This window comes from Eleutherodactylus coqui, chromosome 7 (genome assembly GCF_035609145.1).
Source record: "Eleutherodactylus coqui strain aEleCoq1 chromosome 7, aEleCoq1.hap1, whole genome shotgun sequence".
NCBI lineage: Eukaryota > Metazoa > Chordata > Amphibia > Anura > Eleutherodactylidae > Eleutherodactylus > Eleutherodactylus coqui.
In genome coordinates, this window is record NC_089843.1 from 167,329,911 (window position 1) to 167,356,977 (window position 27,067).

A 27,067-nucleotide genomic window follows, 5' to 3' on the forward strand; every position below is an offset into this window, starting at 1 on the left:
GGTGGTACCTGTGCAGTCTGATCGCAGTCCCCCAGTGGTGGCCCCTGTGCAGTCTGATAGCAGTGCCCCCAGTGGTGGCCCCCGTGCAGTCTGATCGCAGTCCCCCTCAGTGGTGGCCCCCGAGCAGTCTGATTGCAGTGCCCCCAGTGGTGGCCCCTGTGCAGTCTGATCGCAGTTCCCCAGTGGTGGCCCCTGTGCAGTCTGATCGCAGTCCCCCCAGTGGTGGCCCCTGTGCAGTCTGATTGCAGTCCCCCAGTGGTGGCCCCTGTGCAGATAGTAGCATCTCCCTGACTTCCGTGTACGCAGCGCTATGATGAATTGACAGACTCCGGTAGATGAAAGATGGCGGCGGGGAGGAGCCCTGCTCGCTGTCCCCGCCCCGGCCTTCTTCCTACCGACTGCCTGCCGGGGCCGGAGGAGGAGAGGAGCCCCGGGACCATGGAGAGCAATAAGGACGAGGCTGCCCGCTGCCTGCACATCGGGAGGGCGGCGCTGCTGGACGGGGACCGGGACAAAGCCAGGAAATTCCTCAGCAAAGCCGAGCGGCTGTACCCGAGCGCCGGCGCCCGAGGTGAGGTGGCGGCCTGCGGTGCCCGTGTATGATGGTGCCCTGTGGCTGTGCGGTACCTGGCGGCGGCCTGCGGTGCCCGGTATGATGGTGCCCTGTGCGGTACCTGGCGGCGGCCGGCCGTGTGACTACGGACCTACCGACATCCCGGCACACTTACCTGTCTGATATGTACTAGGGGCCGGAGAGGGCATATTAACCTGTGAAGAGCCGGGCACTGTGGGGCTGTATCCTGGCGGACACCCCTGACGGGTCGGGCACTGTGGGGTTGTGTTACGGTGGACACCCCTGACGGGCGGGCACTGTGGGGTTGTACCCCGGCGGACACCCCTGACAGACCAGGCACTGTGGGGTTGTGTTACGGCGGACACCCCTGACGGGTCGGGCACTGTGGGGTTGTGTTACGGCGGACACCCCTGACGGGTCGGGCACTGTGGGGTTGTGTTACGGCGGACACCCCTGACGGGTCGGGCACTGTGGGGTTGTGTTACGGCGGACACCCCTGACGGGTCGGGCACTGTGGGGTTGCGTTACGGCGGACACCCCTGACGGGTCGGGCACTGTGGGGTTGCGTTACGGCGGACACCCCTGACGGGGCGGGCACTGTGGGGTTGCGTTACGGCGGACACCCCTGACGGGTCGGGCACTGTGGGGTTGGGTTACGGCGGACACCCCTGACGGGTCGGGCACTGTGGTGTTGTGTTACGGCGGACACCCCTGACGGGTCGGGCACTGTGGTGTTGTGTTACGGCGGACACCCCTGACGGGTCGGGCACTGTGGTGTTGTGTTACGGCGGACACCCCTGACGGGTCGGGCACTGTGGTGTTGTGTTACGGCGGACACCCCTGACGGGTCGGGCACTGTGGTGTTGTGTTACGGCGGACACCCCTGACGGGTCGGGCACTGTGGGGTTGGGTTACGGCGGACACCCCTGACGGGGCGGGCACTGTGGGGTTGGGTTACGGCGGACACCCCTGACGGGGCGGGCACTGTGGGGTTGCGTTACGGCGGACACCCCTGACGGGGCGGGGCACTGTGGGGTTGCGTTACGGCGGACACCCCTGACGGGGCGGGCACTGTGGGGTTGCGTTACCGGCGGACACCCCTGACTGGGCGGGCACTGTGGGGTTGCGTTACGGCGGACACCCCTGACGGGGCGGGCACTGTGGGGTTGCGTTACGGCGGACACCCCTGACGGGTCGGGCACTGTGGGGTTGCGTTACGGCGGACACCCCTGACGGGGCCGGGCACTGTGGGGTTGCGTTACGGCGGACACCCCTGACGGGGCGGGCACTGTGGGGTTGCGTTACGGCGGACACCCCTGACGGGTCGGGCACTGTGGGGTTGCGTTACGGCGGACACCCCTGACGGGCGGGCACTGTGGGGGTTGTACCCCGGCGCACACCCCTGACGGGTCGGGCACTGTGGGGTTGCGTTACGGCGGACACCCCCTGACGGGCGGGCACTGTGGGGTTGCGTTACGGCGGACACCCCTGACGGGCGGGCACTGTGGGGTTGCGTTACGGCGGACACCCCTGACGGGCGGGCACTGTGGGGTTGCGTTTACGGCGGACACCCCTGACGGGCCGGGCACTGTGGGGCTGCGTTACGGCGGACACCCCTGACGGGCCGGGCACTGTGGGGCTGCGTTACGGCGGACACCCCGGCGGACACCCCTGACGGGCCGGGCACTGTGGGCTGCACCCCGGCGGACACCCCTGACGGGCCTTGGCACTGTGGGGTTGTACCCCGGCGGGCACCCCTGATGGGCCAGAGCACTGTGCTGCCAGGGCACACTTACCTGTCTGATATGTACTAGGGGCTGGAGAGGGCATATTAAACTTTGAAGAGCCGGGCACTGTGGGGTTGTACCCCGGCAGTCATTTCTTCCATCGCTCATGTAGATGACTGTGTTCAGATTCCGTGCGTCTTGTAACGAACAATTCTCCCGTGAGTTCTTGGCGGTGTGGCGCAGCTTCAGGGTGCATTCACACGGGTGCGTCGTGTAGGACCCCAGTGTTTTATACAAGTGCGTGCGTTTTTACACAATCCGTCTCCAATATTTTGGTCCGTACATACGCACAGAGCGGACACGCCGTGCTTTCTTTTATGTGACCGATCTACAACACGAAAATACACAAATGTGAATTATACGCAAAAAAAAAAGCACGTATAAATTTGCTGCGTAGATATGATGACGCCCTAACCCTGAGTGACGCTGCCACGTCTGTCGCGGGGTATTCCTAGTAGTGCCCGTTAGAGATGATCGAGTAGTGCCTTAGCCACGTATCTCCGGCAGGGAGAGCGGGGAGGAACGCAGGGGAGAAGGGGAGATCTCTCTCCCCCCCCCCCCCCCCCCCCCCCCCCCGCTCCCCGCTCTTTCCCGCCGGCCCCCTAATCTTTAGAGACGAGCGGGGAGATACTTGGCTAAGACACTACTCGCTCGAGTAATGTGCCTTAGCGAGTATACTCGCTCATCTCTAGTGCCCGTGCTTTGCTGCCAGGAGGCAACGCTGGTTGACTCCCCATAGTGATGATGGCCAACATTCTACAACTGCCAGAGTCACGTGTGACAGGCATGTAGCCGGGGCCGTCACATGAGCATAGTATGATGATGTCGTGTGGCACTGAGAAGAATCTGACTGGTTGGCATGTGGCATGGTGGCATTCTTCAGTGGCAGGGAGTAGTGCGAGGCATCAGATGGGTGATTAGAGCAGCTGTAGAAGAGGCCGGGCGACCGGAGGCTTCAGACTGTAGAAGAACCTGCGGACGGCCCGGGAGACTCAATGAGGCACGTGTTATCGCGCTCACACCCGTGTAACGCCGGCCTTGGGGCGCATTCACATGGGCGAGCATATCAGTCCGAGGAACAGTATTACGCTTATAAAATTGCAATTTTCACTGCGAATCCGTTGTGATTTGCAAGAAAACGGCCTCGCTGGATGGGATTAAATGTATTCAGTTTTTTCTTTTAATCGCACTCTTATTTTCAAAAGGAGACATTCTAAATCCCGTGCCAGGGCAGCTTGTTTTTTCTTGCCCATTGAAATCAATGGGTGAGATTTCAGTGAAAAATAGAAAAGAAATCGCTGCGTGTTCTATGTCACAACATCGCTGCGAGAGAAGGGTCAGACGGGTAATTGGGTCTATCGGAAACCACGGCGTCCGGTGCAGGCGAGCAGGAAAGTAAAGAATTATCATTTTTAATGACAAAACCCTTTAAACTCCATCTGCTTTCAGATGTATCGGATGAAGCGCATTGCTTCCAGCGCTCAGACTGCGACACGTCCGCTCGCCGATACTCCTGCTCCCCGGATACGGCTGATACATGGATGAATGGCGCAGTAGGTGGTATAGCATCCGTCTCACTGAAGCTGCCAGTACAAGATGGCGGCGTCACAGACGTTACTGAATGTGCCGGTGACATCAAGTGACCTACAAGTAGTGCGACCTCAGCGCAGCAGTAATTCGCACACATTGCACAACAGTTTCGGGTGCAGTTGGGCTGCGAGTTCCAAGCGGTTTCAGGATTTGCGACACCCATCAGACACCTAAAATATGTTGCCCGTGACTTTTGTCTATTCCCCATGTTGGAAAAGTCCCTTACAATTTATGACCAAGGTTGTTGGCCGTCGCATGGCTTGTAGTAACACAACCGCACTTACCTTGTGGCTTTTGTTGTTGCCGTTTTGGTCTTGTGGGATCGTCCTCCATAAGCCAAGCGGTGGGCATTCTAAAGTAAGAGGGTTATGGGCATCCGATGAAGAGTGGTGCAGAAGGTGAAACTGCTCTCTTAGGCCAGGTTCACACAGGTGAGCGCAATATTGGGGCGAGAAACTTGGCACTCTCCAGCGTGCGTTTTCACGCCGATGCAAGACGTTTTTCTGGCAAAAACACCTCCTATCACTTTGGCGCGGTTTTCAGGCGCATTAGATAATTGGCGAGTGTTTCTGATTGTTTTCAATGGGAAGCCTTGCACCGCCCTCGCGTTCCCCTCGTACGGCGTGTGATGTGTTTTACTGCCCCATTGACAACAATGGGTGAATGTGACAAGGCAGGACATGCCACGATTTGTTTTTCTCGCGCAGTGATGCAGTGCCGGGAAAAAAAATCGCTCATGTATATGACTCCAAACAAAAGAATGGGGTTCATAGTCACACGCGTTTTGTGAGTCTCGCAATGTATCAAACTCGCACAAGTTTCTCAGCTGCATGAAACCGGCCTTAGGCCAGATTCACACGGGCAAGCATGCTATTGGGCTGCGAAGCTCGTCCCGATATCACGCTTGATTAGAACAGAACTCCTCGCATCACTTCTGGGAAGCTGTGATCCCCACGCACATGACAGAACCACAAGGGTTTACCATTGAATTCAGTGGGAAGCCTCACATCATATGGCATGCAAGTGCCATGCAATGGCTATTAAGGTCCCATTGAAAATAATGGGCAAGGCGTTCCACGGGAACGCCCAAAGATAAAACATGCTGCCATTTTTTTTTTCTTTAACAAGTTTTTCTCCTTTTGTATATTGCAGTCGCTTCCATGCAGTGCAGCTTACTAACACTTATCAGTCACCATCTGGTTGTTGAGCTTTCCCTTGTCCTGGCTGTCTCTTTCAGTATTCTGTGCTATGATGCATAGCATCATACATCAGCAGCTGTACCATCTCTGCCTGCAGGGAGGACATTATCAGTGGTCTGTATTTTTTTCTAAATAAGCTATAGACCATAACTATACATTTAGGGGGCCTGAGCTGTGATCTCCTTCATTATAACTGTGTGACAGGAGCCTTTAGTCACTAGGAGTTTGTGTGGTAGGGTCCATCACACAAGAACTGACTATTTGAGGGAACATAAAGCCAAGTAAATCTGAGCTGGTCAGTACTGAGATCACATGACCACCTGAGGAGAACCCTGCAAGAAGCTTCAGATAGAAAGGAATAGCTAACCAAGGTGATACTAGCTGACTTATATATAGCGGGGGGGGGGGGGGGGGGGAGACGACTAATCTGTGACGAATCCACAGCAATATCCGTACGTGTAGTATACAGATTTTGCTGTGGATTTGACCCCTGCTATATTGAAAGGGGTAAATACACATGGGAAGATGGAACCATACCTCTGCAGCGCCACCTATTGGATGGCAGCATTCCTGCAAGTCGGTTTCAGATTTTCTAAACAAGCCTTATAACAATGACTGGGAATTGTGAGCCAAAGCCAGAATAACCATACACAGACAGCTGTTTCGTGGTGTTTGCCCCTCATCAGTGTGCAGCAGGTTTCTGGCTTGGCTAGTGAGAGGCCTGGGACGTGTTTTTTCACCCTTCTTGATATTGACATGTCGTGAATCTTTAACTTTAGACCGCAGATTAATTTCTTTGCAGAGAATTATCGCAGCGTGTGGATTAGATTTGTGAAACGCCATCCGCCGGTCCACGACTGGATTGCTCTATGGACTCTACCTGCGCAAATCTGTAGCTAAAATGTCTCGTCATTCCATCCCATTTCCCCAAACGCTGCCGTGGAGCGCGGTGTGAAGGTCACCGGATGTTTTGCGCGCTGTATATCCTTCACTTGTACATTACAGTAGAGTCTAGTAGGAGTCCCGGCAGGTTGTGACCCCGGTGGCTGATAGTCGGGGCTCGGGTGTCGGTACTATATGTGATGACTTGGCTCCTGCCGCTGTAATAGGAGTCGGTGCCTCTATTAATTGTTTATCACTGTCTCGGGTTCCACGCGCTCCGGTGACCGAGGACCTCAGACAAGGTCCCTGCAGCCGCCGACCTGCGCAGCTCTTAATGAATGGGAAGTTCCGTATGCTTCCTCAGTAGGGACAACCGCCACTTGGGGATCTCTGCAGCAGGGATGAGTCAGGAATGACTCAAAGCCAAATCTGACCCTGTGCCCGTCTGGCATCCGCACGTACCTGTCTTTTCTATATCTTCTCTGTACTGCGGATGGTCCGCACGGCAAACAGTCGCACATACACAGTACAGACTTTTTTTTTCTAACCCCTGCTTTAATTTAAATGTGCCTGCAGTCCGACAGCTTTAGATACACAAGTAACTGCCCGCTCCAGGTGTTCAGCAGGTAGCTTACTTACATGGTGGAAAATGGCGTACCTGCCGCTGGGGAGCGCAGAAAGTCTGACTCTCCTCTAAAAATCTTGATTCCTTTCCCATTATTTGCATAGTGGCAGGAAAATGGCAAGTGAAGACTATAAGGTACCAGGCCCTGCGTCGTCTGTATCAGCACTACTGCTACATTAGCTTACACTGCATTCTGAAAACCTCATGACCGCTTCCCTCCAAATGATTCCTAATGAAATAGCAAGAATCCAGCAATTCAGTAATTGACAACTGGAAACTTGCCGCACAACACCAGTGATGTGCATACTGCTGCGCAGCGCACGGTCTGCGGCTTCTTGCCTGTCCTGTGCCTAAGGGCTCCTCCATATCGCGCTCCCCACCATGTGAAAATAGCCTCTCATCATTGCCGGGATGAAGGGAATCCCTGCCGACGATCTTAGAGAAAAAGCACCCGAGTGCCCAGCATTGCATGTCCTGTTCAGCATTGGACGTGCTGAGTTTTTTTTCATCATTCTTATCCATACGGGCCATCAATCTATATGAAAAATCACATCCCTGAATAGCCCAATTGGCTATTATACCATAGGTGAACATTCTCTAGAGGCAACACTTCTCAGCGCCAGTCTTTAGCGCATACACTATATAGGCCGCCAACGCTGTAGACGGGAGCTCAGTAATGAAGAATTATGAATGCAGCTCCTAACTGATGGAAGTCTGGATGAGTGGAATAAATATGCAGCATTGCTATGTAAGTAAAGACCTTGTGGTCTGCTGATGTAATGACCAGATTATAGTCATTACCCCTAAAGGGGGTGTCCAAGTTGTAAGATCTCAGTACAATCCCTTCCCCAGGCAGTAGCATAGGAAATAGTCATATATTGACCTTGTCCCGTGCCGGGCTCGGTCCTCGCTCCTGCCTGGTTTACTGGACATCATGGGGGCTGCAGCCAATAATGGAGCTCAGCGATCCATTGCTCCATGTGAGCTCAATAATGCAGAATTCTGAATGCACTGGACTATTTCTTATGTTGCTGCTTGGGGAAGGGGTTGTACTGAGATCTTACAGCCCAGGAGAAGTTGGAGTCCTTCATGTTGCATATACAGTAGTGGCAAGTTGTATAACATTGCCAGAACTGTAGTAATATGGTGAAAGGGGACATTTGTTTACATCCACTTAGTGGCAAGTTATATAAAATGTGAAGCGAGATATGCTTGTACGGAATACGTTCTCTCAGGGTATTACCTTTCTTTTGATTATACGTAGTGATGTGAAGAATCACGAACAATTCCTAAAAAATATATTTCACATAAAAATTTTATTTCTAGAATCCCTCATTTCCTGCCCATTTACTACCAGCGGTGGGATAGGAAGGGCACAGATGTGTTTCTGATGACAGTTTACGTTATTCTGTGTATTACTTTGTAAGGCATTAAGTTGATCTGAAATGTGTCTGATTTTTGCAGTTGTTTTCTTTCTAACGGTCTTTTACTTTTATTTTAAGAGCTGTTAGAAAGCCTTGAAAAGCAAGATGGAGTAACGGGAAACGGACCAAAATGTGCAAAGATGTCGAATGGCATGGAACAAAATAAAACTAGTGCTGAGAAAGACAGTGCCGCACCAGACAGTGGGAAAGGCTTTACGAAAGAACAGTTGGAAGGTGTAAAAAGGTATGTTGTTATATTTGGCTTATCCGTAGCCTATTCTTTGCACTTTTTTTAATTAATGTATTTTTAGAAAGGAAGACTTTTTTAAAATTTGGTTTTCTTTAAAAATTTACTGGTTGTTTGTTTGTTTGGTTTCTATGTTTGTATTCTTTTCCAAGGCATTGCAGACTAGAGGACTTGGGTTGCTTCTCAGCCCCTTCCCTAGCCTGCTTCACTAAGTAAGAACAAGCACATTACACAATGAGGGATTTGTGAGACCTGACCACTCAGGGGTTATCTGCAGCGACAGGAAGAAATCAGCACATAGTCATTTGTAAGTTCATATCAGTCTTCCACACAGGGAAGTCCAGTCTATATGATAAAAAATGGCATATATGCTTTCCAGTCACTCCAAGTCATCAGTAGTAAAAAAGGGGAAAAAAAAAGGATAACAAAACCTAAAATATTTGTAAGGAGAAACTTTATTACACAGGGCTGTATGACACTGATGAGATGCTGATCATCTCACCGGCCCCCCTGCCCTAGCATCTTTTAGTACTATTCTGTCATGCTCTGCTCTCCATCCAGATAATCTGCTCCACTCTCACCTGCCCACAGTACAATTGGGCTGTGTTTTTAGCTTGGCTTATCTCAGACCACCTTGTTACTTGATCTAGAGATGGTACTGCATTGTAATCAGCTACAATGTGCTTATCTATTCTACAAGTAAAGGGAGAGATAGCTGTGTAGCATTGAGTGGGTGTGGTTATGCTACACAGCCTCTGACAGGAGAGGGATCTCAGCTTTGTGCTGGTTCATGTGAGAAACCAGCTGATCAGTGCTGGGAACATCCTGCCAGAAACTAGAATGTAGCAGACACTGAAAAGTAACTATGAGCTTTTCTAAATCCATGTAAACGAAAACTCAATGCAAAAAGATAATAAATGAATCTTTTTTTTTTTTTATTCTACAGGGACTTAATAAAATATGAGTATATTGATCATGCACAAAAGTTTCTATAGCCTTTAAATAGACCCTCCTGTCTTTTGCCCAAGGATGGGAGATGGGGGAGGGGAGTGGGTTGCTCCATTACCTGGTAAACCCCCTTTATACAGCTGCTTTTCTGCCAATCCCTAGGGCTCTGGTGATCCAAGATGAGTACGCCGCTTCTTAGGATACCCAATGCACACTGTGCATTGGTAACTAGCCGCTGCATGCTGCTTTCTGATTGGCCATTGGCTGCTTATGGGAACGGTGCTGTCCATCCAGAGCGGTGTGTAATGTCGTCTCCTATACATGCGCAGCGTGTAGTCTTAAGAAGTGACACGGCCATCTTGCATCACTGGACAGCATTTGATAGAAAGGCAACAGAAATCGCTTTGCCCTGCTGCATGGCGTTTAACCCTTTGTGGCTTATGTTGCACATCAGGTCTTTGTGTTTCTTTTGCAGGATAAAGAGCTGTGAAACCTACTATGAGGTCCTGGGAGTGACCAAAGACGCCGGAGAGGAGGATCTGAAGAAAGCTTATCGGAAGCTAGCACTTAGGTTTCATCCAGATAAAAATCATGCTCCCGGAGCCACGGAGGCGTTTAAAAGTAAGCCTGGCTGCTTGTGTCAGTCTGCGGGCGCACAGTCGTCATGTCCTAATCATAAGATCAGTTTTCCGAGAACCCTGCAATGCAGGACCGCTGTAAAAGCATTACCTTCTCCTTTGCAGCAGGATCTTAGATTTTTGAGGCGTGTTGGGAGATTTTTTTTTTTTATTCCATTCTTCCAGAAAGGAAGCGGCGCAGTATTTCCTGCCGCTGGTGCCTTCACTGCGGACTTGGATTCCATTCACTATCCTAGCGCTGTGATGTTACCGAGCTGCTGTCAGGCATGACGTGTCGGCTTCCATGCTGCCCACACAGTGATTACTGTCTCGTGAGCCATGCTGCAGGCTCATTTTCTTGCAGTCAAGGTTGTCCTTAAAAACAATTTGCACAAAGTATATCTTTATATTCTACATTTCCCGTTCACAATTATTGGAATAGTGAGTGTTCTAGTATATAATACAAGCGCATTAAAGCGGTTTTCCTGGACTTCAGCACTGATGGCCTACCGGAAAGGTCATCAAACTCCCAGAAAACCCCTTTTATACCTCAGTAGTCTATGAATGGTGATTATCATACATGTGCGGTTATATAACTCATTGGGAACGCTGGCACTGAGGAATTGGTATGTGGCACCATTATTTTAGCATTTATAAAATTTTATTTAAGGGTCTTGTAGGGTAATTAGTACCGCAAACGTGTGGCACTTGGTTGCGGTACGGTAAGTGGGACTATATAGGACATCTGCTAAGTGCATCACAATGGGGAATTAATGTCTTTTTGATCTCAATAAATTTGCTGATGGTGTTTTAACTTGGAGTAATGCCACTATAAAACCTCCCCCCCTCCCCCCCGTTTCTCTTTTGACGTGGGTGGTGGACAGTCTTTTATCAGGTTGTGTGCTTTTGTGGTGGAATGAATCAGATGGCTTAGTTCTCTCTTTCTGTCCTAGAGATTGGAAATGCCTATGGAGTACTGAGCAATCCAGAGAAGCGCAGGCAATATGACCTAACTGGAAATGAGGAGCATGTGCACAGCAACCACAGGAACGGCGGGTTCGACTACCACAGGGGGTTTGAAGCAGATATAACGCCAGAGGATCTCTTTAACATGTTCTTTGGAGGAGGTTTTCCTTCCGGTAAGCTTGGCTTAGGAATACATTTTGGAAGCTCTCAATATACATATTATTCCTATGATATATAGAATAGTATCCGGGCAAACAAGACATTCCTCTCCTGCAGGCATACGGTTAGCATAGGCAGCTTAGTGACTTGCACTATTGTACTACTAGAGTCCAAGAACGAAGGACTACATCTGCATGGAGTTTATATATGGTTTCCTCCTGGGACAACGGTTCTTTCTCGCACCCAAATGTAAATGCTTGGCTTTCTATGAAACTGGTATAATGTGTGTATCTGAGGTATCAGGCTACTTCAGACAGTAATTTTGAGGATCCTGACCTCATTGAACCCCTGGTCTTAGGGCTTAAACCAGTTAATTGCTGAAATTGCCAAGTGCCCAAAATATAACTAATATTATTATAGAAGGTGTAGGTACTGGTGCATTATGTCTCCACCGGAGGTATGAGTAGAGACATGGGTGTGGCCGGGTTTAGACACAGGAGACGGGCAGGTGACACCCACAGGTGCTGATTGGCTGATGTACACTGTCACTTTGCCCTGATTGGCTGCTGCACGCTATCACTTTTCCCGCTGGGCTCTCATCTCCACTCAGTGTCCAATCTCCGGTCCCATCTGACCCTACTGTCAGTGTCCCCGCTAGCTAGCGCTATCATCTGCTGCGGCTGCTCTCCCGACCTCGCTGTCACAGTTCCCGGCACCCTGCCATGTGTCCGCTCACAGCTCTGCGGTGAGTCTCTCCGCCGGCCTACCCTCTTCTGTGCTCCCGCCTCTGCTGTCACTCTCCGTCCCCTGCCAGGTCTCAGCCGCTGTCTTCTGCTGCCGCAATAGCTGCTGTGTTGAGCTGCACCGGCAGGGTGCAGTCAGCCGCTGTCTTCTGCCGCTGGATGCATCATGCCACCTCCATTGCCACGCCAGGTTTCGGCTGCTGCTGTCTTGTAGATGGATCCATGGGGAAGTCAACCAATGTCTTAAGTTGTGCCACCCGGCAAGTAAGAGTGGGGATGGGACAGCATAGACCAGAAGCCAATCGGCAGCTAGGGGCGTGACCAGGGCGTTACTCCTGCTAAAGTCGGTCAACCCATAGCTTCCGGTGTCGACATATTGCACCAGTATCCAAGGTGTAGTCAAAAAGCCGGATCCAGTGCTATAGCTCAGTACTGGTGTCCTATAGTAAAATAACAATGTTGTACTTGAATAGGAATGCATGGATGCGCTACAGGATGTTATAGTGCACTGGCCCCTGGGGGGTCCCGAAACAAAGATATATTTTAATTTTGTGTTGTGGCTCCTGTTAGAGAAAGAGAGGTAAAATCCAATTGCAATGTTAAAGAGTAGCATGTGAGAAGCAGAAATCCACTTTTTGCGTCTCTCTAAGCCCCGTTGGACTGCTATGACTGAAGGAAGGAAAGTGTACTCTTGTGACCACCACCTTCTATGATGGCAGCAGATCATCCAAGAAGTTATCCACTGTCATCTGCACAAAATTAAAATCCTTGTTCCGTGCCCCATATCATCGCGTAGCGCATCCATGCCTATCCAAGTACACTACTGTTATTTCAGTATAGGACGCCAGTATTGAGATCTAGTGCTGGATCGGCCTCTTTAACTACACCCTGTATATGGAAAATTGTGTACTGTCAAGAGTGAAGTTGTAAAATTACTGTGTATGCCTATTTTACCTGCAATTGTCTACCTTCACATACAGCCTTAAAACCATCACTCTTAACAAAAGTCCCTACAGTCAATGTTTCTGGTAACATTCCTAGGGGCTAGGGTAAAGTGTTAATGCCAGTATGCCTGGTGGTCTAATGCAGAGAAAGGGTTAATGCTACATACTTGGTGGCGAGTGGGTGACTTAAGGTCCATTTACATGGGACGAATGTCGGACAAACAACGCCCGCCACTCGTCCCTGTTTCTCCGCGCTGGCAGAGCTGTCTTGCTTACGGAGCGGCCAGCAGGGGGGGCAGGACAGTGCAGGAGATTTCTTTCCTCTCGCTCCCCCGCCACCCTCCATTTCAATTAAACAGCGGCCGTTCACTACTGAACGATGAGCGATCAGCTGATCGTCCATCGTTTATAAACGATAGCGTAAAAGATCAGCGATGAAGCTCATCCTGCAGTTTAAACAGCGGCTGTTCAGTAGTGAACAGCTGCTGTGTTATCTGAATGGAGAGTAGCGGAGGAGTGGGAGGAGAGAAATCTCCTGCACTGCCCTGCCACCCTGCTGGCTGTTCCATGAGCGAGACAGCTCTGCTAGCAATCGTGCAGGAGCACGGGAGTGCGGAAAAACAGGGAAGAGTGCCGGGCATCGTTTGGCCGAAATTCGTCCTGTGTAAACGGGCCTTTACTCCTCCCGGTTTCATCGATCGCTCTGTAACAGGAAAGGCTGAGACTAGAATAGACAGAACACACAGATTGCTCTCAATGGTGCCCCTATTGTTGCACAGACTGCTCCCTCCCCCTCTAGTTTCTCTGTTGCAGGAAGCTGAACCCTGATAGTTCAGCTTCCTGTTTCCTCCCTGCACTGATCATAGAGGGGACTGAGTAGCTGTAACTGAAACGCAGTTCTTCATTGGCGCTCTGCTTATTAACGGGGATGTCCAGGAATTCAACAAAATAGCCACAATCTGTGGGAACTTGCCCTAAAATGAGAGAATACATCTCTAGGCCAGAATGAGAAGGGGGCGGAGCCTAATGCCAGACTCCTCACCGGACCGAACAATGTTGCGCTAGACTTTGCCCACTGGCCCCATCCACTTTCCCCTTTGGTTTTGAGACTCTGTTCTAGGATGGGTTTCCATAGGCTGCATGAACGGCGGCCGTCTGCCGTCAGGACTGATGGGACTGTTCACCTTGTCTGTGCAGTGCTGCGGAATATGTTGGTGCTATATCAGAAACGGGAAGATAATATATGTATTCTGTTCTCCTCAGCAAATGTTCGGACATTTACCAATGGACGGACAACATGTAACCACCACCAACATCAGCATCACAGCGGTCACGAAAGAGAAGATGAGAGGGGTGATGTAAGTATCCCTAAGGCACTGGGGAACCATTATCTGAATTTCAGAATTACCATAAGGACATCTAATTTTGACAGGGGGACAATATCGGTGCAGTTGAAGGTCAGTGTAGTTGTTTTGTTCTCCGGCTTCACTGTATACAAAGTGTATTTAGAGGGGAGGGGACATTTCTTAACCCCTTAGTGACGGAGCTTTTTTGCTTTTTTCCATTTTTGTTTTTTCCTACTCCCTTTTAAAAAATCGTAGCTCCTTTATTTATCCATCTACATTGCTGTATGTGGGCTTGTTTTTTGCGGGACGAGTTGTATTTTTCAATGGCACTATTTATTGTACCATATAATTTACTAAAAAACTTTTAAAAAATTCTTAGCGGAGAGAAATGGAAAAAAAACGACATTCCACCATCTTTCGGTGCGTCCTGTTTCTACAGCACACAAATTGCAACAAAAACGACCTGATATTTTCAGTGTCAGTACGATTACTACGATACCAAACTTGTATAGTATTTTTTTTGCTGTAGTACTTTTATTTTTTTTAAAAGATATTTAATTTTTTTCAATTATTTTCTGCGGTCATTTTGTGCGCGCAATACCTTTTTTATTTTTTCGTCGACGTAGTTGAGCAAGGGCTCATTTTTTGCGTAATGTCCTGAAGTTTCCGATAGTATCAATTTGGAATACATACGACTTTTTGATCACTTTTTATTGCGTTTTTTCTGGGAGACAGGGTAACTAAAGTGTATTTCTGGCGTTCTTTATTTTTTTTTTCGGACGACGTTCACCGTGCGGGAAAAATAATGCACTACTTTGATAGATCGGACTTTTACGGACGCGGCGATATCAAATACATATTTTTATTTTATGATTTCGATTTTTTAATAATGGCTATGGCAAAAGGGGGGTGATTTAAACTTTTATAACTTTTAAACAATTAAACAATTAAAAAAACTTTATTGATCTTTTTTTTACTTTACTTTGAAGTCCCCCTGGGGGACTTTAACATGCGATGCTTTGATCGCTCCTGCAGTATGACGTAATGCTATAGCATTACGTCATACTGCTTTTTTACAGGCAGTCTATGAAGCCACCCTGTGTGGATGGCTTGATAGGCAGTCTGCTAAGGCAGCCCTGAGGCCATTCATTAGGCCCCCGGCTGCCGTGACACCTGCACGGATCCCCCGATCTCACCGCGGGGGGGGGGGGGGGGGGCGTGCGGGACCCCCAAACAGCGTTCGGGGGATTTAAATGCCGCTGTCAGAATTGACAGCGGCATTTAAAGGGTTAATAGCCGCGAACGGCTGAGCGCAGCTATTGCCCGCGGGTGTCAGCTGTAATAAACAGCTGATGCCCGCGCTGTATGGAGGGAGATAGCGCCGCTACCTCCCTCCATACACGTCCTGCAACAGCAGGACGTAGTTTCCCGATGGGGCGGTCGTTAAGGGGTTAAACTATTCTTGTGTATGACATTTATTCCTGTCTCTTGTCTTCTCCTTACAGGGTGGTTTCTCCATGCTAATCCAACTACTGCCTATAATTGTATTGATACTTGTGTCCTTGCTTAGTCAGTTATTGGTCTCCAATGCACCATACAGTTTTTATCCCAGATCGTAAGTAAAGTGTTAGATCTTAGGAAACATTGACATTTCTTCTACCAAAGTACATGACTTTACAGTGTCAAGCGAAACTAATCTTTGTGTTCCACTAACTCTTAAGGCCCATTTAGACGTGACGAATGTCAGGCAAGTGATGCCCGATACTCATGCCCGCACATACTGCTGCATGGGAGCTAGTATCACTGGCTCACAGCAGGGAGGCTGCAGGAGATTTCTCTCTTCTCGCTCTCCTGCCCCTCTCCATTGACTTAACATAGCGGCCGTTCATTTACACTGAATGATCAGCATTTAGCTCATCATCCAGTGCCATATGCAGCATAAACGCTGAACGATGAGCTGATCACTGATCACTCAGTGTGAATAGCCTCTGTTCAGTACTGAACGGTTGCTATGTTAAGTCAATGGAGAGGGAGAAATCTCCTGCAGCCTTCCCGTTGTGAGACAGCGATACTAGCTCCTCTGCAACAGCACAGGAGGCAGTGTATGCGGGGATGAGTGTCCGGCATCGTTTGCCCATCACTCTTTCCATCTAAATGGGCCATTACATTTCATTCTAAGAACCATTTTTGTTTCGCTTATTGGAATCGTGCAAATGAAATTCTACAGTTTACAAAATCCATAAGGGGAAAAAAAATCAGCGTTATTACTGTTATGGCTCATTCACATGGGTGTAAATACACTTTATTTTTAATTTCATTTTTCACACTAAAAAAAAAAAAGTTGCTCAGACGTGCAAAAAAAATGCATGTACCGATCCGTAAATATGCTGCGTATTCCCAGAACTATATCTGTATATGCCTGTGTGACTGTGCCCTTGTTTAATAGTTCAGGTGCAGTTTGCATTGAACTTTTTCTGGAAAAGTCCCTAGTGATCTGCGACCAATAATCCACCAGGTTTGGATATTTACCAGCCGGTATGTCGCAGTCACATGTATCAATGTGGCCGTATTGACAATCATTACTTGTAGAGACACCTTGCGATCCCCGGTGTCGCCTTACAGAAACAGTTCTGTTATTTGGGGCCGCTGACTAGTTTTTATTGGCAGGAATGTTTTTGGAAGCTCTCTACTTTTTTTTTTAAGCTAATTTACAAATTAAATTATTCTTGAAGTCTTTTACTCTGCGAACAGGGTTTTTGTAATAGATGAAAATCAGTACTATCTTTGGTCATTCAAGTTTCTGACCGTTTCCTTTCAGGGGTCAAACTGTAAAGCGCATGACTGAAAACCTTCACGTACCTTATTATGTCAGCAAGGACTTTCAGTCTGAATACAGTGGGATGTTGCTGCAGAAGTTGGAGAAGAACATTGAAGAGGATTACGTGGCTAACGTCCGGAACAACTGCTGGCGAGAGAGACAACAGAGTGAGTGACTGTTATCCTGCTCATTTAGATCCCCTCCTAATAAGACAGTGTGTGCCATACTAAGTATTCGGGCTTGTTGATATCGGCATGGCAGGTTCTGTTCGGAACCTCTGTTGCTGAATTCCATTCTAAACAGAGCACAGCGTGCTGCGCTATTCTGTGGTGCAGAATGCCGGAAGCCTGGGTGAAACAGAGAATAAACCAAACATTTGGTGCTGTGTGGTTCCATCATGTGATTCCTCCGCTCGGCCACTGGGTGCCGGTTTCCAGGAAAAAAGGGAACACACAAGACGATGTGGATGAGCCCGACGATGGATAAGATTTATAGCAGACATGCAGCATATTCACTGCAGACAAGCCTCCTGATTAAGCTGTGGGTGCAGTGGACCAGCCACTTGGAAAGTACAGAAGCTAAACATAATTAACCCTACGTAAGCCTGTCACCCAGCCACTGTCTACGAACACAGATCTAAATCCCACTCTGGCGAGCACAGTGTAGTGAAGTGACAAGGGATTGGAGCAATGACTGGAGAAGTAAGGCTATGCTCACACGTGTAGAGTCTCCATTACAGGTTTCTCCAGATCGGCTCTGCATCCAACACTGTTCTTCTTGAAATCAAAACGAAAGAACCATCTGAACCCCTGTTGTAAGCCAATGGGGTGTGTTGGGCTCCAGTGCTAGCCCGTGTGTAGTGGACCCAGAAATGTGTCATAGGTTTTTGTTATAAACTAACCACATCGCTGTTGTGAACGGAGCTGATTGCTAAATAACCCCCCGAATTGTGTTTGTAAATACAGCTTTGTTTGCAATTTTGCCTGAAAAGTAGAGTATAATTAAAAGCTAACCTTAGAATTGAGTCTGATGGGCCTAGGTAAAATATCAGGTTCAGCACAGGAAAGCATGTAATGGCTTATTACTTAAGGCTCATTTAGACGGGACGAATGTCGAGCAAATGATGCGCAACACTCATCCCCGCACATACTCAGTCTGGTGCTGCTGCATGGGAGCTAGTATCGTTCGCTCACAGCGGGGAGACTGGAGGAGATTTCCCTCCTTGCTTCCCCGCCCCTCTCCACTGACTTAACACAGCAGCCATTCAGTACTGAACGATGATTTTCTCATGGGATCATGATCATAGGCTAATTTGCCCTGGGGCAACTTTTTTGCTGATGGTCTCTGGCTTTTTATTTGTTAGTCCCATGTCTTTAACCACTTCAGGAAAACTGAATGGCTATCAGCTGTTTCTGACAACACTGGTAATGCTACGATAACTCTGATTGTGCAAGTTAACTGTGTAAAGGCCCATTTACACGCAATGATTGTTGTTTGAACAAAGAAAGTAACAACTTTTTTGCCTTCAAATGCTAAGCATTTACATGTAAAGATAATCGTCTGAAATCCTCACCATTTGCCTCGTTGGCTAAAGGCCCATTTAGACTCAACGATTCTCGCTCAAAAATCGCTCAAAGCCGTCCTATAATTGGATCTAACTGCACGGACATCGTGCAGTTTTCATTAACGAGTCGTTCATCCTTGTCTTTCAGCATGCTGAAAGAGAATGATGAGCCTTACTAGTGCCGCGCGCTGAGTTCTCAGCGGGATATTATTGTTTCAGCTAGTATCCCGCTCCTAAAACACAGCTGGAATATAAAGAAGACAGCGCTCCAGCTGTGTTTGGCATACCTTGCTCTGAGCACTCAGCTGTATACCAGCTGTGCGCTCCATGAACATAGCAGGAGTATGCAGAAGACAGTGCTCCAGCTGTCTTCTGCATACTCTGCTCAGAGTGCTTAGCTGTACACCAGCTGAGTGCTCCGAGAAGACAACAGCTGTATGCAGAAGATAGCGGTTCCGCTTGTCTTCTACATACAGCTTGGGCCTTCATTTACACACTTATGCAAAGTGACTGCTCAAAACTAACGCTCAAACTGCCGTCTGAGCGAATTTTGAGCGATCATCTTGCGGTGTAAATGCACACAATGATTATCGCTCAAAAGATGTCTCGAGCGACTTTTGAGTGAGAATCGTTGTCTAAATGGGCCTTAAGTAAACCCTGTATGTGTTGTTTGCTCAGGTGTGTTTTATGCGAACAATCTCTTTCCAGGAGGATTTTAATTGATGCAGACAAAAGCCATTGTCTTCTGCCACCTGTCATTGTGTTTAGCTGGGCAAACAATCACCCCTCCCCTCAAGTCGTTTGAAAGACTGAATGAATGCCGTTTCAAATCCAATGACAAGCTAATGAAATAACGACTATTTTCATGCAGGCTGAAACTCAACGATAAAACAACAAGTGTATGAATAGCGCACAATGGCTTCACATTTACATGTAACGATTATCACTTCCTTTCGCTCATTTGAACGAATTTACACGTTGCATGTAAATGGGCCTTTAAGACTCTTTCACGCAGGCTACAAAAATCGCAAGATCTTGTAGCGATACGACATTGCTACAACACATGTATGTGAAGCCCATGGGTTCTTTGACATGAGAGGTTTTGTAGCCTGAAAGAACCCATTTGAAACCAGGGGCTTCACAGACATGCATTTTGTAGCCTGCGTGAAAGAGAGTCTTACATGCAGCATCTCTAGGTGGATGATTACCATACAAGTTCAGAGGTTTTCTAATGAAGGAGCGAATGTTAATAAAGTTGGGGTAGAACAAGTCAAAATTAGTGGCCAGGGGTGATTTACTTTATGTTTGGGGAAATAAGCATTCTGTCCAACAGGAACGTATTAATTCCCAATTAGCTGACAGCCATGTAAACGGTGTTTAGGTCAGGCCTCATGCCCACAGCTGGGTCAGATTCCGCCTGTGAAATCTCGCAGCAGAATCAGACCCAGCACCCCCAACAGATCCTATACTCACCTCTCCGGATCCGCCGCGAGTGTCTTGCCTGGCACGCATGCGCGGTGTAGCGCATGACGGACAGGCGCTGAGCTGTGACACAATGGAAGTCGTCCACGCGATTTTCCGCACAGAATAGAACATGCTGCGATTCTCCACCGCAAGTAAAAAAATTGCATACGATTTCCACTTGTGGGCATGTCTATGGACTGACATTGTTGCAGAATTCCGCAGCGATAATCCGTCCGTGGGCATGCAGCCTTATACAGGATTCTTATAACTGCTGCCTGTGGGTTTGGGAGGTGTGTACTTGATTTTTTTTGGAAGGTGTATTTTTTATATCTTTACCTTCTTTTGCTTATTTATATTTTTGCTAGAGGGCACAAGTTAGCGGGGAACACATGAGCTGTTTTCCCAATAAGCAGATTACTGCTACCAGTGATCTATATACACAGATGTACACCGCAGCTGGATCAGGCCGTGTTAGGTTTCATTCACACAGCCGTCATTGCACTGCCTATTACACATGTGATGCATGCCAGTGTAGTACACGGTGAATGGAGTCAAAGTAAGTACATAGATTTATAAAAAAGGAGTGCAGCATGCTCTATTTCACTGCTTATCACTCATGAACAGCTCTATTGTTCTCTATGGGTAGCATATGCAATGCTATCCATACGCAATATGTTGAATATGAGCAGACTGGGGAATTTAAAAAAAGATCTGCTCATCGTCCATGCAGCATAAACAATGGACGCTGAGCTGATCACTCAGTGTACATAGCAGCCGTTCAGTACTGAACGAGCGCTATTTTAAGTCAATTGAGAGGGCCAAGAGAGCGCGAGGGGAGAAATTTCCTGTAGCCTCCCCGCTGTATGCCAGCGATATTAGCTCCTGTGCAGCAGCACAAAAGCTAGTATGTGTGGGGATGAGTGTCTGGCATCGTTTGCACATTCGTCCTGTCTAAATGGGCCTTTACAAATGATTTGAGGGGAGCGGTGATTGTTTGCCCAGCTAAACACAATGACTTATGCGATTTTTGTAGCCTGTGTGAAAGAGTCTTAAAGGCCCATTTACATGCAACGTGTAAATTCGTTCAAATGAGCGAAAGGAAGTGATAATCGTTACATGTAAATGTGAAGCCATTGTGCGCTATTCATACACTTGTTGTTTTATCGTTGAGTTTCAGCCTGCATGAAAATAGTCGTTATTTCATTCGCTTGTCATTGGATTTGAAACGGCATTCATTCAGTCTTTCAAATGACTTGAGGGGGGGGGGAGGAGAAGACAATGGCTTTTCTTTGCACCAATTAAAAACCTCCCGCCTAGAGATTGTTTGCATAAACTCCCACCCACCTGAGCAGACGGCATATACAGTGTATACACAGCCAATGGGGGAAATGGCGAGGATTTCACACCATTATCTTTATGTGTAAACGCTCAGCATTTGTAAGCAAAAAGTCAGTCATTTGTTCACGAGACAATTGTTGGGTGTAAATGGGGCTTGAGAGGGAGATGCATCTGTTAGTACAATAGGCTTTGTTCTTGGCACGGGGCACAAGCTACACACAGGAGAATTGGGGTTATTTTGAAGAAAGTATTCATTAAATAAATGGCCTCAAAAGAGCATGAAAAAAAATCTGCAAAATTGTTCTTTTTTTTTTCTTCTGATCACTTTTCCCTAATTCAGACCTACAACATTGAGATACTCCATTTTTTTCCAATTTTAAATAAAAATAAATTAGTTGTAAACTAATGGCTTATTCACTTTGGCGTAGGCGTATATAGGTGACTGAATATCGCATTTGCCTGCGTATTTCGCCCAGACTGCTCATAAACTGGAGCTGGATTGCGGAGTCCAGGTTGTCACTCTTATACTTGCTACTGTCTTTCCGCAAAGCCTCTATTTGTTTGTATACAGCAGACTACTTCTGCACATGATCATAACGACTGGACTAGTCCTCTTTATGCACAAGTAGTCTGCAGTATACAAGGAGAGTATGAGAATGACATCCCCAGCCTCGCCAACTGCTGTCAGCCTCGGAGGTTCATAGGAGTAGACAGACTCTCTAACATCGATGCCTGGAGTTTGAGCAGTAAGCATGTCTCTCCTTCCCAGGTTATGCTGATTGTTCTATTTGTATTCCTGTTTTTAGAAGCGGATTTAATACACGCAGCAAAGGTTTACCGGGATAATAGACTGAAAGTGAAAGCGGAGTCCATATCTATGGATAATTGTAAAGAACTGCAGCGATTGACCTCAATCTACCGAGGGGGATGACGCATCCAAGCAGTCTCTGTAAGAAAGAACTGTACGTCTTACCATGAAGTGGGGGATGACGTACGACCCATCCATCAAGCTAATGTGGCTCATCTTTTAACTTCCTGACACAACTTGAAGGTCACTGCGTCCATTTTTTTTTCTTTAATTCCATTCAATTGGTAACTAAAGTGTAAAAATGCTATAGAGCGCCATGAACATCCCTTTTCCTGTGTTCATGGGTATCTTGTAAATATGGCACTATATTGTCTTGTATATAAGAGCTAACGAATTTTATATGTGAAGTCTGTGTTTTTGTTTTTTTCCCCTTTTTTCCAGTTACGGAGGAATCTCGCACCAAAAAAGTGTTTTATTTCCACTGTCGTTTGTTACTTCATCCCTCCAGGACGACTTTAACCTCTTAGCCTCTATTAGATGTAAGGGAGCATTCCACTATGTATTGCTAGAACTTCTATTGATACTTTTCTGTTACTAATAATGTCATGCACCAGGTGGGTATGAATGGTGGCCCATGGGGTGATACATTCTGCAGTTCTCGATGGAAGAACATGGGCGGCAGAGAACCAGCTGAATATACATTCCTCTCTTTGGTTTTATTAAAGATGCTCTTCGCCTAAATCTTATCCCAAAGTACCCTAGCCTTAGATGGCGAATGGCAAAGAAATGCACTTTGGCTACAGTCAGTCCCTGCCATCTGCACAGTGCCAGTCCTGCTTGGGCGAGGCCAGTGTGGTATAGTGACAGACATGCTAGTTTTAGAGGTCAGTCACTTATATCAATCCCTGTGTTACTTCTCTAAAACTTGTGAAATATTGCACTGTCGGATCCAAGATGAGTTAAATGCAGCTCAATTACTATTCATATGTTCACGAAAATCTGACTCTTTTCAGAGTCTTGTGCGTACCATCTCCTATACCAGTCTAATGCACAGTGTACATCAGGTAATCTGAGAAGCCTTTTGGCCAGCTTTGTTTCCCGCTGTAACACACGCCTGAATGCTCCAGACCAGCAAACTGCAAAAACGTCTGCTTTTATAGTTAGTCACACTTACTGCTGATAGTTAATCGTGCGCATTTGATTAGCAGCACCTGCCTGCTATATACACTCTTAACTTCTGTAGAAGCAGTAAGGATGTACCTAATTTTCATACACTGCTTCATTTTGGCCTAATTTTTGTTGAACAAACACCACATGACTCAGTGTCATTATTTGAGGTTGCGTTTACCCTATCTTAAGACCACCTAAGGTTTTTTTTTTTCATGTCCTGATACGTAAAACCGTAGAAATTGAAGTGTGTGCTTAATTTTTCTTATGCCTGTAGATCCTACCTGAGATTAATCACCTGTGTGTAGGAGACTCCATTGGGGGCCTCTGTCAGAAAATTCTGTCATATATGATGGGAAGAATTTCACTGCATGCATCACTATACCACCCAACAAATGACAGACCTCAAGTCAATGGGTTCCAGTGATATCTGTTGTACAACAGACACGGCACTCCGTTGTGGTTAACATTAAGCAATCCAAAACCAATGTAAGGGCTCTGTCACATGGGCGCTGATGCGCCCGTGTTACTGCACGAAGAAGACGGCCGCACTGCAGGTGGGGACGACTCTCCACACCCCCGGAAGAAAGAACACATGATCGGCAGTGGAGCCGGTCATTTGTTCTTTCTTCCGACGGTGTCGAGAGTCGTCCCCACCTGCAGTGCGGCCGTCTTCTTCGTGCAGTAACACAGGCGCATCAGCGCCTGGATGTGCCCGTGTGACTGAGCCCTAAAGGTCATTCCATGAAGTAGATGGGTTTATTTTAAATGAGAACTCCACAAAATACAATACAATACAGTACAGTCTTCTATGAGAAGTAAAACGACGTGAGGAAAATGTATGAGCTAGTGGAGGTTTGGAGCTCTTGTCACGCCCCCCCCCCCCCCTCCCCTATTCCCCCTCCCCAAGTACAAGTAAAAAGAATATGTAAAAAATTTCTAATAGTCCTCTAAAAAATGAGAGCTGGACCCTGACCGGCAGCTGTTCCACTATGTCCTTGCACCCGTCTGGATAAGTCTCGTATCGTGGTATTTTCTGCGATTTGACCACATTGTTAATGCATTATAATGGTGCTTTCTTATGGTCTTTTATGTTTCATATTTCATAATTTATTATTTTCCCATTCTATTGGCTGCTGAAGCTGAAATGTGTGTTGCTTCCACTTCCCATAACAAAATACTAATATTGATGATCCAACTTCGAAGCCTGCTGACACATATCTGTGACCGTTACACTGTAAGAAATGTGACTTCAGTAGTCGCAGCCTACAGGTTGAAGACTTGCTACTACTTCTATTAAAGTACTACTCGAGGGTAAAGGTAGCTTTACATGGGGCGATTATTGCTGGAAATGGTGAACTCGGGCAATAGCTATCCCGTGTACACATGGCCACTGAGTGAGAAATCGCTTGCTTGTCGGAGTCGCTTGTTTTTTTTAGCTTAGCTAAAAACTAAACAACTATTGACCGGGTACTCCATCTATGAACTGCCCGTTTGCAATGAATGGAGGTGGGTGGCAGGAAGAGATACCCGGCACATTTGCCTCCGTTCTCTGAAGACTGTCACTCCTGTGTGAAAGCACGAGTGGGTGCGGTGGTTGTCGGGCACTTGTGTGCCCAACAGTTGTCCCTTAAGGCTAGCTTTACACACAAGGTTTTCACTAACCCCTCCCCTTCAGTTGTAGGTATGGCGTTTTTCTTGCGTTTTTCCAATAGACTTTTTTCCTATAGAATTTGAAAAACATGTTTTAAATGTTCCAAAATAAGTGAAAAACCGTTAAGAAAAACAAAGTTTGAAAGACTTGACAGTTTTTTTTATTTTTTATTTTTACAAGTATTAAAAAAGGTAGGAAAAATGTGTGTGTTGTGAAGGAGCCCTAAAGGAGGAGAGCGCAGAAGGCCCGTCCTGCTTTACTAGCCACGTGAGGTTGCCTTAGTACCCCGACCTTTATAGACCGTATCAACGCAACAGCAATAACATTACATGGCTCGTCTAGAAACAATGTTAGTAACGCCCCTCATTGTGCCTTTCCCCCCTCCCGGAGTATGCAGCCATTCTGCCACTTTCATACTAGTCCCATAGTATTCTATGCACTTTCAGTGCCCGCTTACAGTATGTGGGCCATTTATTTATTTTTTGCCAATATAGTTTTTAAATCCTTCTTCCTGTCCCCTGGTGACTGATTGGGCATTAGAGGCTGTTTATGGGTGCGGAGTATATCTTGCAGTACATATCCACACATTGATGGAAGTAGGCATCCAGATGGAACGTATCCACTATTTATTCTACATATGGAAAACTGCTTTATTTCGACTTTTTCTCTCTCACGGCTCACGTTTGCCCCCATATCCTTCTATATAGGGGCGTTTTTGCTGGACAAAAATTCTCCTAAGATTTGCCATCCCTAACCTCTTAGTAACTGAAGTGATACCTTACTAGAAACCCACCAAGTGGCCTGTGCCTAACGTGTGACTCTCAGCAATGTCTTCAGTTCTTATTGTCTGAGCCCCGAGTCCTGGTGTCACTGACAGCCATAATGGGGCATTCGGAATCTGTGCCAGGTCCTGGCAGGAATAATTGGGGTTCTATGTTTGTACACTGTCTTTAAATAAAACATCTTAATTCCAAACTTCTGTCTCGTCTCTTAGATTTCTCTAAGTCGCAAGATACATTGACGTATAACGAGAGCTTTCTGTGCGCCGCCTTGTACCATTTCACAGTCTTGTGATTCCCGGACATCCCTTTATTCTGCATTAGAGTCCATGATCAAGGAGCAATTCTGTGGGATTGGTGGTCTTAATCAGGGAAGCAATGGACCATCCAACATGGTGCCCAGATCGGCTGTCCGATGTCCTCATGGACTAGACCAAGGAGCAAACCTAAAGCTTCACCAAACTTACAGTATATATGTTGAAGGTGGACAGACAAACATCAACAGGGGAATATCCAAAGCAAATCAATACCTTCTGGGCGGATCCACAGCAGACTTCACACCTTTAACGGAAACAGCGATATCTGCTGTGGATATGCACTAAGGCAGTGATGGCGAGCCTTTTAGAGACTGAGTGCCCAAACTGCAACCCGAAACCTACTAATTTATCGCAAAGTGCCAACACAGGGGGCGGGGCTTATTACAACGTACGATTTTTGCCTCCATCATTATAAAAAGGACACGGATGTTTCAAAATAAGTGTGCAGATTTTGACTGCTTTTTGGATGTGGAAATGCTGCGGAATTTGCCACAGAAATTTTCCATTGAGGACATTCTGCAGCATTTTCGCCACATGTAAACATAGCCCAGCGGCAATGGTAACGCCCCACAGCGGCAATGGTGGCGGCCCCAGCAGTAATGCTATCACTACTGGGGCCAATATAGGGGACACTGTTGCTAATAGTATCCCCGATGTTAGCCCCAGTAGTAATAGTGTCCCCCTGAGACCCATATACTTCCCCTTTCTCTGCTCAGCGCTGCTGCTGGCGGTGATCCCAGGTGCACACTGACGTCAGTGTGTGCTACCAGGCGCCTCCTCCCCTGATCTTGCAGAACCTTGTAGGAGATGTCAGGGGAGAAGGATCCTGGTTGCACACTCACGTCACAGTGTGTGCCGGGATCAGTGCCACTGAGTGAGTACTGTGGTGAGCAGCCGCCTCTGGTACGCATGGCATAGGTTCACCACCACTGCACTAAGGGGTGTAGATTTTTACAAAAATTTTGATACAGACTCTTTCAGTTGTGGAAAGTCTGCAACAAATCCACCGTACAGCAGATTTTGTTTGTGCGGGCTTAGGCTAACTTCACACGGCCGATTAAAATCATGAAAGGTGTACAAATCTTTTGAATGTTGTCATAGACATCA

The 27,067-nt window shown here is 47.4% G+C and overlaps 1 protein-coding gene across 1 annotated transcript; it reads left to right on the plus strand.

Annotated features, from left to right (window-relative positions):
• Positions 1 to 356: 356 nt before the first annotated feature.
• On the plus strand, positions 357 to 25,839 carry DNAJB14 (DnaJ heat shock protein family (Hsp40) member B14). The gene is made up of 8 exons (XM_066573980.1): positions 357 to 571; positions 8,160 to 8,325; positions 9,752 to 9,897; positions 10,847 to 11,032; positions 13,969 to 14,063; positions 15,557 to 15,666; positions 16,870 to 17,036; positions 22,042 to 25,839. Exons 1-8 carry the CDS (start codon positions 439 to 441, stop codon positions 22,164 to 22,166), a joined length of 1,128 nt encoding a protein of 375 aa, XP_066430077.1. The 5' UTR covers positions 357 to 438; the 3' UTR covers positions 22,167 to 25,839.
• Positions 25,840 to 27,067: the final 1,228 nt, after the last annotated feature.

Coding starts and splice junctions, on each gene's coding strand:
- DNAJB14 (XM_066573980.1), top strand. CDS start 439: ATGGAGAGCAATAAGGACGAGGCTGCCCGCTGCCTGCACATCGGGAGG. Junction 572..8,159: donor CCCGAGCGCCGGCGCCCGAG/GTGAGGTGGCGG, acceptor TTTTATTTTAAG/AGCTGTTAGAAAGCCTTGAA. Junction 14,064..15,556: donor GAGAAGATGAGAGGGGTGAT/GTAAGTATCCCT, acceptor TTCTCCTTACAG/GGTGGTTTCTCCATGCTAAT.